Genomic DNA, 12,040 nt, shown 5'->3' on the forward strand with positions numbered 1-12,040 from the left:
ATTCAAGATTTCTGTGTGAAGAAAGGGAATGGCATTCCACAGCTTTCAGATGCAGACTGGATTGCAGACCTTGGTTTTGCTGTTGATGTGTCTGTACTTATGAATGAACTAAATGTGAAACTGCAGTGCAAGGGCCTTTTTGTGCATGAAATGTACAACTTGGTGAAGGCTTTTATGCAAAAGTTGCAGCTTCTCTCAAGCCAAATGGAGGACAACATTCTCACCCACTTGCCAACACTGAAGGAAGCTGCACCTTCAGCTGATCACCTCCACAGGTACTCACCCATGTTAGAAGCACTGCATGGCGAATTTTCAAGGCGATTGCAAGATTTTAAAATGGTTGAGAATGAAATGCACATGATTTTTTCCCCATTTACATGCAATGTGGAGAATGCATCTAGTGAGTTCAGCTTGAACTCATTGACCTGCAGTCTGACACACTTCTGGCAGAGTACTTTAGGTCAGTCTCACTGCTTGATTTTTACTCTTCCCTCAAAGAGGAGAACTTTTCACACATGAGGAGGCATGCTCAGAAGATTCTAGTTCTCTTTGGATCTACCTATATATGCAAACAGATATTCTCAGTGATGAAGTTCAACAAATCCAAATCCAAATCCTCTATCACTGATGATCACCTCTCAGCTGTCCTTTGCATATCCACCTCAGATATTCAACCAGATTTCAGTGCACTTGTTTAAGCCCAAAACAGACTGGATTTTTCTCACTAAACAAGTAAAATGAACTGAAAAACATCAAAAACACTATTGCTTTTTGTATAGAGTTGTTTGTTGTTTGTAATACTGAACAATAATGAAACAACTTTTCATTATTGGTTTGAGAGATTAACATGTTAAAAATAAAATTAAATACTGAAATTATTGCTTTTACTGTTTATTTCTTCTATATTTGACCTACTCCACAATTTCATATCTTTATTGTAACAGAATATCCTTATTCTTTTGAATATAAGTTTCAGTGCAAAACTATATAATTTAGTACTTTTTACAATGGGAGAAAATTAATACAGAGCAGAATTATGTTCAACTTATTGTTGGTTCGGCCCTCCAACACATCTCAGGTTTCTTATGTGGCCCCTTGGAAGAATTAATTGCCCACCTAAAGGTTCTGCATTGTGGTTATTCTTTCACCCCACAGACATTAGCAATTGAAGACGACAGCTCACTCCACCTTCTCAAGGACAACTGGGGATGGACAATAAATACTAGTCTTGCCAACAATGTCCACAACCCCTGAATAAATTAACATTACTTCACCCTGCTTTTCTTTTATTCCTTGATTACTGTGGGAACAACAGTCACATTTTCTTGTGGCAGAACTAGTTGATCAGTGAGCATGCTGCTAAACCTGCTGGAAAAATGCAGACCAGTAGCCCTTTAACTCTTGGAGCATGAAGGTTCTCACCCTTGTTTTCACCTCCCCACTACATTTGTAATTTTTTTCAAAATTTCTCTGTTCCTCCAACTCTGATCTTTCGGAGATCCCTAACTTTCACCACTTTGTCATGGCGTAAGCTCTCAAGTTTCCTCCCTATATCTCCATCTCTCTTCTTTTCCTAAGATATTACCTTTTTGATTAACCTTTTGGCATTTACTATCGTATCACAACACTAAAGGTGCTATGTAAATATAAATTGCTGTTACTTCACATATTTGAATAAGTGTAAGCTTGTTTCTTCTTTTAACACAATAGGATCATTGTCACTTTGTCATGGCGTAAGCTCTCAAGTTTCCTCCCTATATCTCCATCCCTCTTCTTTTCCTAAGATATTACCTTTTTGATTAACCTTTTGGCATTTACTATCGTATCAAACACTATGTAAATATAAATTGCTGTTACTTCACATATTTGAATAAGTGTAAGCTTGCTTCTTCTTTTAACACAATAGGATCATTGTCTGTACATTAATTGCACTCTGCTAATTGAACAATTCAAAGAATTGATAAATTTGAAGTTTATTTAAAACAGAGATAGATAGGTTCCTGAGTATCAAGGGGATCAAGAGTTATGGGGAGAAAGCGGGAGAATGGGATTGAGAAACTTTTCAGCCATGATTGAATGTCAGAGCAGACTCGATGGGATGAATGGACTAATTTTTGCTCCTATGTCTTATGATCTTATTCCAGCCGCATTGTATCCAAACTATATGAATTCCACAACTTTCCTCAAAAATGCATCACTTATCTGATTCAGATACACTGGGATGACATCCTCGATCAGATAACACAGGCTCCTGATGCTTCTTGAAATGAGCAAGTTACAGTAAAAGATGACTACCATGCTAACATTGACTGCCACTGGTTAAGTTGTCCAGAGAAAGGATCTTGATATATGTGCTATGAAAATTCACCTGTCACTTCTCTCATGATATGTATTCCTCACAGACATTACTTCACTGAAAACTTAATATTTGCAGAGCTTGTTAATTCTTTGGTAAAAGGATAAGGCCTTGTAGGGAAGTTTCTCCTTTACAAGCTATCTCATTCCACTTTATTTCATCCTGTTCTGTTTCTCCAGCTCTTCCTCCATTAAATGAAAGAACCTGTTAATGTTCATTTGCATTGAAATAAGTTGCAGGTCATCTGGAAATAGTATTACAGTCATTAGGGATAAGAACTTCCATTGATGAGTCAATCCCAATTTTCAGATCTCAAAATATTTAAGCTTGATTTTGGTGCTAAGGAAAAACTGGAAATGGCTTGTAAAATCAAGATCCATAAATCTTTTTGTGGTGCTTATAGAATCTCACTCTGTATTAAAAGCATTTTACCAGTGATGCAGAGATTAGTTAATTTGGCAAAGTTTAGTATCATTTAATATACATAGCTTGAGAAAGTTATTCATGGACCGCAATTTATGTTAACTAGGTAAATATATACACCTGGATTAGTGGTGCTGGAAGAGCACAGCAATTCAGGCAGCATCCGAGGACAGGTTTCCAGCATCTGCAGTCATTGTTTTTACCAAATATATACACCTGTCCAAGCTTTCAGCAAATTACTTAGTTTCGTTAATCCAGTGATCAACTGAGTTGTGTTGACCAAAGTTTGATTTCTGGTCCAAGCTGAGTTAGTTGATCATGAACAGGGAACCAGTAAGGGCAGTGAAAATAGTCTCAACTAGGAAAGGTAAAAACTAGCTATTATTCCCATCTGTAATTGTTATCTAGTGGCTGGTGATGGTAGGTTGTACATGTGACTGTATAGTGAGAATAGAATTAGGCTCATATATGATACATGCCACAGGTAAACAGCCTGCTGTAAATGTTATAATTATGGAGCAAATATCCACCAAAAATGAAATCATATCCATAAAGAAATCAACACCTCAAGAAAATAAGGAAGAGAGAAAGTGGAATAAAAATTGGTAAAGGGAAAATATCTTACTTGTTAAATAATTTCCTCCGTGTAGAATTAATTGCACTGTCAATGCTAAGAATAGCTTCACGAATGGAAGACTCAACAAAATGGTCACCAGTTCGACCCCTCTCTGGAACTGTGAGAAAGAAAGAACTTTGTCAAATAAAAATTAATTTTTAGCATGGTTTCATTTTAAAAAGGCCAGATATTTCATTAATTGTATGTGGAGCAGGGAATTATACTGATGGTACAACTTCACAGCAATATCTGAGAGATCAATAGATACCCATAAGTTTGGGTGAAGATTTGTAGCTCGGGTGCTCGTTGTTGTGGTTCTGTTCGCCGAGCTGGATTCACAGGAGGCTCCCAAGCACTGAGGATGTCACCTAGACAGGGGACGAAACGTTTGCAACAAAAATTTCCAGCTCGGCGAACAGAACCACAACAGATACCCATAATACAGTAGACAACCTGAAATTCGAAAAGCTCCAAAATCCGAAGGTTTTTTCGTGAAGTTGTTTTCTCATTAACAAGATTTTTGGAATGCAAACAGTTAACCCAACTCCACACCAACTCTGTGTGCGTCACTCAGATGCAACATGGAGCTGGTGGGGGGAGGGGGGTGGGCGCAGTGTGGTCCAGCACTGGCAGGCCTAAATTCTGTCTCAGGGCCAGTTACTCACAGTGAGGCTGCTCTTCGGTAAGATTTTGTAAAAGTTTCACCATCAAACTGTCACTTGTTCTGAAATTTGACAAATTCTGAATTCCGAAAACCGGCTGGTCCTGAGCATTTCGGTTAAAGGATTGTGCACCCGTACTTGCTTTTTACCCTTATTCTGGATAATCGTTGGGCAACGATTTTTGGGACTCCATCAAAATAATGGGATTTTGGTTACACTAACCATTAACCTGATATTCTAACTTTGAGTGGTAATAAGCAAAGCCAAGTAGAAGTTCTTGTTTTCTGCACAATTGCCTAGATAAATAATCACTAAGGCAAATATCCACAGTTATTTTGAGCAGATCCACGTGGTTTGATTCGAACCAACAATTTAAAAGAATGGTGGAAATTATCAAAGAAATACGCTGTTGTAAACGAAATCACTCACCAGTGACCCTTAGTAACATATTTGTTGTTGCTTGGCCAATCATATTCCGTGCAGCACATTCATATCTTCCTTCATCTGCTTGCCCAATATCCCTGATAGCAAGTGTCCCTTCTGCATTAACATGGAACTTACCACTCTCTGTAATTTGAACTCCATCCTGTCCAACAAACATAGTTATTGGTGAGACATTTGTAAACACTATTTCAGAAATTAATTTTATATTTTTGTGAAATATACTTTCCCAGTAAACCATCAAATTTTCCTCCCCAAAATAAAGTTTCAGAAAAGACAAAACCTTTCTGTGATGCCAAGGATAGGTGCTGGCAATAAATCCATGAGCAAAAAAAAAACACAACATTTATTTCTGAAGCAGCAGCGGACAGAAGTTTTAGTGACCAATTTTAAGGGGACCATGGATAAGTGAAACTCCTGTAATTTTTATTCACTCTTGAGATGTAAGCATTGCTGGCTATACCAGCAACAACTCATTCTAAATTGCCCGGGAGAAGGTGGTGGCTTTCTTGAACCACTGCATTCCTTTGTAGGGATGCCCATGATGTTGTTAGGAACCAACTTGGAGGTTTTTGACCAGGCAACAATGAAAGAACATCTATGAAGTTTCAAGTCAGGATGGTGTGTGACTTGGAAGGAAACTTGCAAGTCCGAGTGTTTCCATATATTTTCTGCCCTTGTCCTTGAGATGGTAGAGTTTGTGGGTTTGGAAGTAGCCATTGTGAATTATGCAGTAACACTTCCATCTCGAAGATCATTAGAGTAAATCATTTTAGAATGGGCTCCTCCCTTCAGTCTTAGTTTTTTGCTTGGGTGATGGCTCATAGACAAACGCTGAAATTTTAGAAATAAATCTCATAGATTTTGCAGCCCTCAGTGGAGTGCAGGAGCTGACAGGCCTGGATAAGTTATTAAAGATGGCAAGAAAGGAAGAGAGCTATTAATACATCACACAGTATTCTAGGCTTTATCAGCAGGGCCATATAACACAAGTTGAAACTTTATTGCTGGAACAGCACAGCAGGTCAGGCAGCATCCAGGGAACAGGAGATTCGACGTTTCGGGCACAGGCCCTTCTTCAGGAACCATATAACACAAGAGCAAGGATGCTATGATGAACACTGTTTAGACCTCAGCTGGAATATTGGGTACAGTCTGTGTGTCACAATAAAGCAAACTAGTGAAAGCATTGGAGAGAGTGCAGAAAAAAGTTTTGTAAGAATAGTTCCGGGGATGAAACGCTAAAGTCATGAGGAAAGATGAAAAATATTGGGACTGATTTTCTTGGAGGGTGAAGGCTAAGAGACAATTTGATAGAAGTTTTCAAAATCAGGAGGGGTCTGGACAGAGTGGATAAGGAGACACTGTTCCTGCTCATAAAAAAATTAACAAGAGTATACTGTTTTAAAGTGTGTAGTTAAAAAAGCAAATACAGAATGAGAAAAAGAACTGTTTTCATATGCAATCGGAAATGCACTGCCTGAGTGTGGTGGAAACTGTATCAAGAAAGAACCCACTCTACTCACTGTTGTAAACTTACAGCAAGACTACACTTTAAAGCTATCTGCTGCTGTGCTATGAGCTCTCCCACACAAGTTCTTCCAAGGTCAGCTGTGAATGTTGGATGTGGGAGCTTATGGAGAGTTTCTGTGTTACTGATGATTATATCTGCAGGAAATGTGGTTGGTTCTGAATCCCGTCAAATTGCATGGATCAGTTAAAGCGGCAGTTAGAGGCAATAAGGAATTTACAGGAGCTAGGGGGTGTGATGGATCGTAGTTTTCGGAAGGGAGAAGTAGATGGGTTAACTCCAGGAAAGGTAGGAGGGATAAGCGAGTAGTGCAGGAGGCCCCTGTGGCTATCCCCATCTCAAACAAGTATGCTGTTTTGGAAAATGTATGGGGTGATGCACTCGGAAGGGAATGTAGCATGAACAGTCAAGTTTCTGGTACCGAGAATGGCTCCAATATAGTGAGGGGCATGTCGGATTCCAAGCGACTGATTATGATAGGGGACTCTCTAGTCAGAGGCACAGATAGATGTTTCTGTGGCAGGCAGTGAAAAATCAGAATAGTCTTTTGCCTCCCTGGTGCCAGGATCAAAAATATGTCAGAGTGGGTGCAGAATGTTTGCAAAGGGGAGAAGAACAAGCAGGAGGTCATTGTACACATTGGAACCAACAACACAGGGGGGGAAAAGGATGAGATTCTGAAGGGAGAATAGAGAAAGTTAGGCAGGAATTTAAAAAGGAGATCCTCGAGGATAGGAATACCCTGGATTATTCCCAGTATTATAAGCTAGTGAGGGTAGGAAAAGGGGGGACCCAGGGAAATATTCAGCAAGGAGATCAAACTGACACTGGTACGGTTGGGAAAAGGAGCAAGCCAAATAGTCAGGGCCGGCAGGAACAAAGTAGAGAACAAGATAGGACTGATAAATTAAACTGCATTTATTTCAATGCAACGCAAGGCATAACAGGGAAGGCAGATGAACTCAGGGCCTGGCTAGGCACATGGGACTAGGACATCATAGCAATTACAGAGACATGGCTCAGGGATGGACAGGATTGTCAGCTTAATGTTCCAGGATACAAATGCTATAGGAAGGATAGAAAGGAGGGCAAGAGAGAAGGGGAGTAGTGAATTTGGTAAGGGATAACATTATGGCCGTAGTTAGGGAGGATATTCCTGGGAATGCATCCAGGGAAGTTATTTGGGTGGAACTGAGAAATAGAAAAGGGATGATCACCTTGCTGGGATTGCATTGTAGATCATGCCCCCAAGAGTCAGCAGAAAATTGAGAAACAAATTTGTAAGGACATCTCAGTTATCTGTTAGAATATTTTAACTTTCCAAATATGGACAGGGACTGCCATAGAGTTAAGGGTTTAGATGGAGAGGAATTTGTTAAGTGTGTACAAGAAAATGTTCTGATTCAGTATGTGGATGTATCTATTAGAGAAGGTGCAAAACTTGACTTACTCCTGGGGTAAAAAGGCAGGGCAGGTGACTGAGGTGTCAGTGGGGGGTGCACTTTGGGGCCAGTGACCATAATTCTATTAGTTTGAAAATAGTGATGGAAAAGGATAGACCAGATCTAAAAGTTGAAGTTCAAAATTGGAGGAAGGCCAATTTTGACAGTATTAGACAAGAACTTTCAAAATTTGATTGGAGGCAGATGTTCGCAAGTAAAGGGACAACAGGAAAATGGGAACCCTTCAAAAATAAATTAACAAGAGTCCAGAGACAATATGTTCCTGTTATGTTGACAGGAAAGCCTGGTAGGTGTAGGGAATGCTGGATGACCAGAGAAATTGAGGTTTTGCTTAAGAAAAAGAAGGAAGCATATGTCAGGTATAGACAGCAAAGATCGAATCAATCCTGAGAAGAATATGAAGACAGTTAGGAATATATTTAAGAGAGAAATCAAGAGGGCAAAAGCGGACATGAGATAGCTTCGGTAAATAGGGTCAAGGATAAAAGGATAACTAGGGAGAGAATATGGTCCCTCCAAGATCAGGGTCTAGATTAGAGTGGTGCTGGAAAAGCACAGTGGGTCAGGCAGCGTCTAAGGAGCAGGAAAATCAATGTTTCAGGCAAAAGCCCTTCATCAGGAATATAGGGCTTCCAGCACCTGTAGTCCTTGTTTTTACCTAGTTGATTTTTACCCTTCCAAGATCAGCAAGGCAGCCTATGTGTAGAACCACAGGAGATGGGGGAGAAACTAATGAAGTATTTTGTATCAGTGCTTACTGTGGAGAAGGACATGGAAGATACAGAATGTAGGGAAATAGATGGTGACATCTTGAAAAATGTCCATATTACAGAAGAGCAAATGCTGGATGTCTTGAAACACATAAAAGTGGATAAATCCCCAGGATCTGATCAGGTATACCCTAAAACTCTGTGGGAAGCTAGGGAAGTAATTGCTGGGCCCCTTGCTGAGATATTTGTATCATCGATAGTCACAGGTGAGGTGCCAGAAGACTGGAGGTTGGCTAACGTGGTACCACTGTTTAAGAAAGGTGGTAAGGACATTCCAGGGAACTTTAGACCAGTGAACCTGACGTCAGTGGTGGGCAAGTTCTTGGAGGGAATCCTGAGGGACATATATGTATTTGGAAAGACAAGGACTGAATAGGGATAGTTAACATGGCTTTGTGCGTGGGAAATCATGTCTCACTATCTTGATTGGTTGGTATGGTTACTACTCATGGAATACAGGGAGAACTAGCCATTTGGATAAAGAACTGGTGTGAAAGAAGAAGAGTGGTGGTGAAGGGTTGCTTTTCAGACTGGAGACCTGTGACCAGTGGTGTGCTACAAAGATTAGTGCTGGGTCCACTGCGTTTCATCATTTATATAAATGATTTGGATGTGAACATAGGAGGTATAGTTTGGAAGTTTGCAGAAGACACCAAAATTAGAGGGTTTGTGGTGGACAGTGAAGGAGGTTACCTCAGAGTACAATGGGATCTTAATTAGATGGGCCAATGGGCTGAGAAATTGCATATGAAGTTTAATTTATATAAATGTGAGGTGCTGCATTTTGGAAAGGCAAATCAGAGCAGGAATGAAACACTTAATGATAACATCCTGGGGAGTGTAAGTGAAGAAAGAGACCTTAGACTGCATGTTCATAGTTCCTCAAAAGTGGAGTCACAGGTACATAAGGTAGCGAAGAAGGCATTTGGTATGCTTTCCTTTATTGGTCAGAGCATTGAGTATTGGAGTCGTAGGTCATGTTGCGGTTGTACAGGACATTGGTTAGGCCATTTTTGGAATACTGTGTGCAATTCTGTTCTCCTTCCTATCAGAAGGATATTGTAAAACTTGAAAGGGTTCAGAAAAGATATACAAGGATGTTGGCAGGGTTGGAAGATTTGAGCAATAGGGAGAGGTTTAATAGGCTGGGGCTGTTTTCCCTGGAGCATCAAAGGCTAAGGGGTGACCTTATAGAGGTTTATAAAATCATGAGGGGCATGGATAGGATAAATAGGCAAAGTCTTTCTCCTGGGGTGGGGGAGTCCAGAACTCGACAGCATAGGTTTAGGATGAGAGGGGAAAGATATAAAAGAGACTAAAGGGGGCAACTTTTTCACGCAGAGGGTGATACGTGTATGGAATGAGCTGCCAAAGGAAGTAGTGGAGGCTGATACAATTACAGCATTTAAAAGGCATCTGGATGGGTATATGAATAGGAAGGGTTCAGAGGGATATGGGCCAAATGCTAGCAAATGGGACTAGATTGGGTAGGGATATCTGATCGGCATAGACCAAAGGGTCTGTTTCCATGCTGTACATCTCAATGATTCTATGACTCTATGAACACACTGTACTTTTGAAACTCTGAACTGTGGGAGTCTGATAAATGCACATTAGATGTGCATTTATCAGGCGGCACGGTGGCACAGTGGTTAGCACTGCTGCCTCACAGCACCAGAGACCCGGGTTCAATTCCCGCCTCAGGCGACTGACTGTGTGGAGTTTGCACGTTCTCCCCGTGTTTGCGTGGGTTTCCTCCGGGTGCTCCGGTTTCCTCCCACCGTCCAAAGATGTGCAGGTCAGGTGAATTGGCCATGCTAAATTGCCCGTAGTGTTCGTAAGGGGTAAATGTAGGGGTATGGATGGGTTGCACTTCGGCGGGTCAGTGTGGACTTGTTGGGCCGAAGGGCCTGTTTCCACACTGTAATGTAATCTAATCTAATATATGATAAATGTGCACTCAAAGTAAGATCATATGAGCTGATGTTCTTGTGGAATGCACCGCAAAACACTTATTCTAGGCCCATGTAGAATACTGAGTCAAAGAGTGAAGAGCTTATGTTCGAAAAGTTGATTCTCCTGCTCTTGGGATACTGCCTGACCAGCTGTGCTTTTCCAGCACCACACTCTTCGATTCTGATCTCCATCATCTGCAGTCCTCACTTCCTCCAAGTGGAGTGCATTCTGTTTCTTATTTTGACAGCACACAACTGAAAGCTAATATCAATGATACACTCAAATTCAGAGGTGTGTGGTATTACCAGTGAAAGTAGCTTAAAATTCAAAAGCCACAAATGAAAAGGAAAATAGATAAAATCTTTGAAATGAAACTGCAAACCTGTAAGTTTTTTTTAACTTGAATGGAATGTGTAAAGAATTAAAGATGCTGAAGAACATGTGAGGTTTTCAGTGTTCACTAATAAATAAGTTAAATATTTCTGTTGGTGTGGTCTTCACTTTATGATTTTAAGACCATAAGATATAGGAGCAGAAATTGGGCCATTCAGCTCATTGAGACTCCTTCCCTATTCAATTATGGCTGGTAAGTTTCTCAACCACATTCCCCCACTTTCTCTCCATAACCCTTGATCCGTTGATACTCAAGAACCTATGTATCTCAGTCTTAAATATACTCAATGATCTGGTCTCCACAGCCTTCTGGGGCAACTAATTCCATAGATTCACCACTCTTTGCATGAAAAAGTTTCTCCTTATCTCCATTCTAAAAGGTCTTCCATTTACTCTAAGGCTCTGCCCTCGGGTCCTAATCTCTCCTACCAATGGAAGCATCTTTCCAACATCTACTCTGTCCAGGCCATTCAGTATTCTGTAAGAAGGATTCCCCTCATCCTTCTAACTCCATTGAGTATAGACCCAGAGTCTTCAAACATTCCTCATATATTAAGCTTTTCAATCTCGTGAACTTCCTCTGAACACCCTGCAGGGCCAGTACATCGTTCGTGAGATATGGGGCCAAAATGGTACACAATACTCCAGATGTGGTTTGACTAGAGCCTTATAGAGCCTCAGAATTACATATTCAAGTCCTCTCAAAATAAATGCTATCATTGCAGTTGCCTTTCTAACTACTGACTCAACCTGCAAGCTTACCTTGAGAGAATCCTGGACAAGAACTCCCAAGTCTCTTTGCACTTCAGACTTCAGAATTTGCTGCCCATTTAGAAATTAGTCCATGCCTCTACTCTTCCTACCAAAGTGCGTGACCTCACACTTATCCAGATTGTATATCATCTGCCACTTCTTTGCCCACTCTCCTAACCTGCCCAAATCCTTCTGCAGCCTCCCCAGATCCACAACACTACCTGTCCTCCTATCTACCTTTGTATCATCTGCAAATATAGCCAAAATGCCCTCAGTTCCTTCATCTAGATCGTTTATGTATAAAATGAAAAGTTGTCCCAACACTGAGGCTTGCGAAACACCACTTGTCACTGGCTGCCTCCCCGAGAAGACCCTGAGCTTTGCAAAACATCACTTGTCACCGGCTGCTATCTTGGGAAGGATTTTGAGAAACATTTTGTAGCTTGAAAGCAACATAATTAGGAACAGCATTGTTGTTTATCATTTCCAATGTAACAATGTTGCAAGTTTGCATTTTGAATCATGCACTGAAGAAAACTTTTAATATAGCTGGTTCCATGCTTCAATGACAGGCAGAGTAGAAAATTAAAGATGAAGTCAACTTTGACCATTTGCTCACATATCTTTGTGACTTGAAGTGGTGGTTGATCTAATAACAGCAGTTTGTATTTTGAGT

General features: G+C 40.5%; 1 protein-coding gene across 2 annotated transcripts in view; it reads right to left on the reverse strand.

Moving 5' to 3' along the window:
* LOC122549088 (peroxidasin homolog) overlaps positions 1-12,040 on the reverse strand; it is a 573,433-nt gene that overhangs the window by 100,197 nt on the left and 461,196 nt on the right. For both annotated transcript variants that reach the window (XM_043688313.1, XM_043688312.1), the window contains exons 14-15: positions 4,487-4,643; positions 3,405-3,513 (exon numbers count right to left, since the gene is read on the reverse strand). In XM_043688313.1, coding sequence (XP_043544248.1) covers positions 3,405-3,513; positions 4,487-4,643 — 266 coding nt within the window. The remainder of the gene's footprint in view (positions 1-3,404; positions 3,514-4,486; positions 4,644-12,040) is intronic.

Source organism: Chiloscyllium plagiosum, chromosome 4 (genome assembly GCF_004010195.1).
Source record: "Chiloscyllium plagiosum isolate BGI_BamShark_2017 chromosome 4, ASM401019v2, whole genome shotgun sequence".
Lineage (NCBI taxonomy): Eukaryota > Metazoa > Chordata > Chondrichthyes > Orectolobiformes > Hemiscylliidae > Chiloscyllium > Chiloscyllium plagiosum.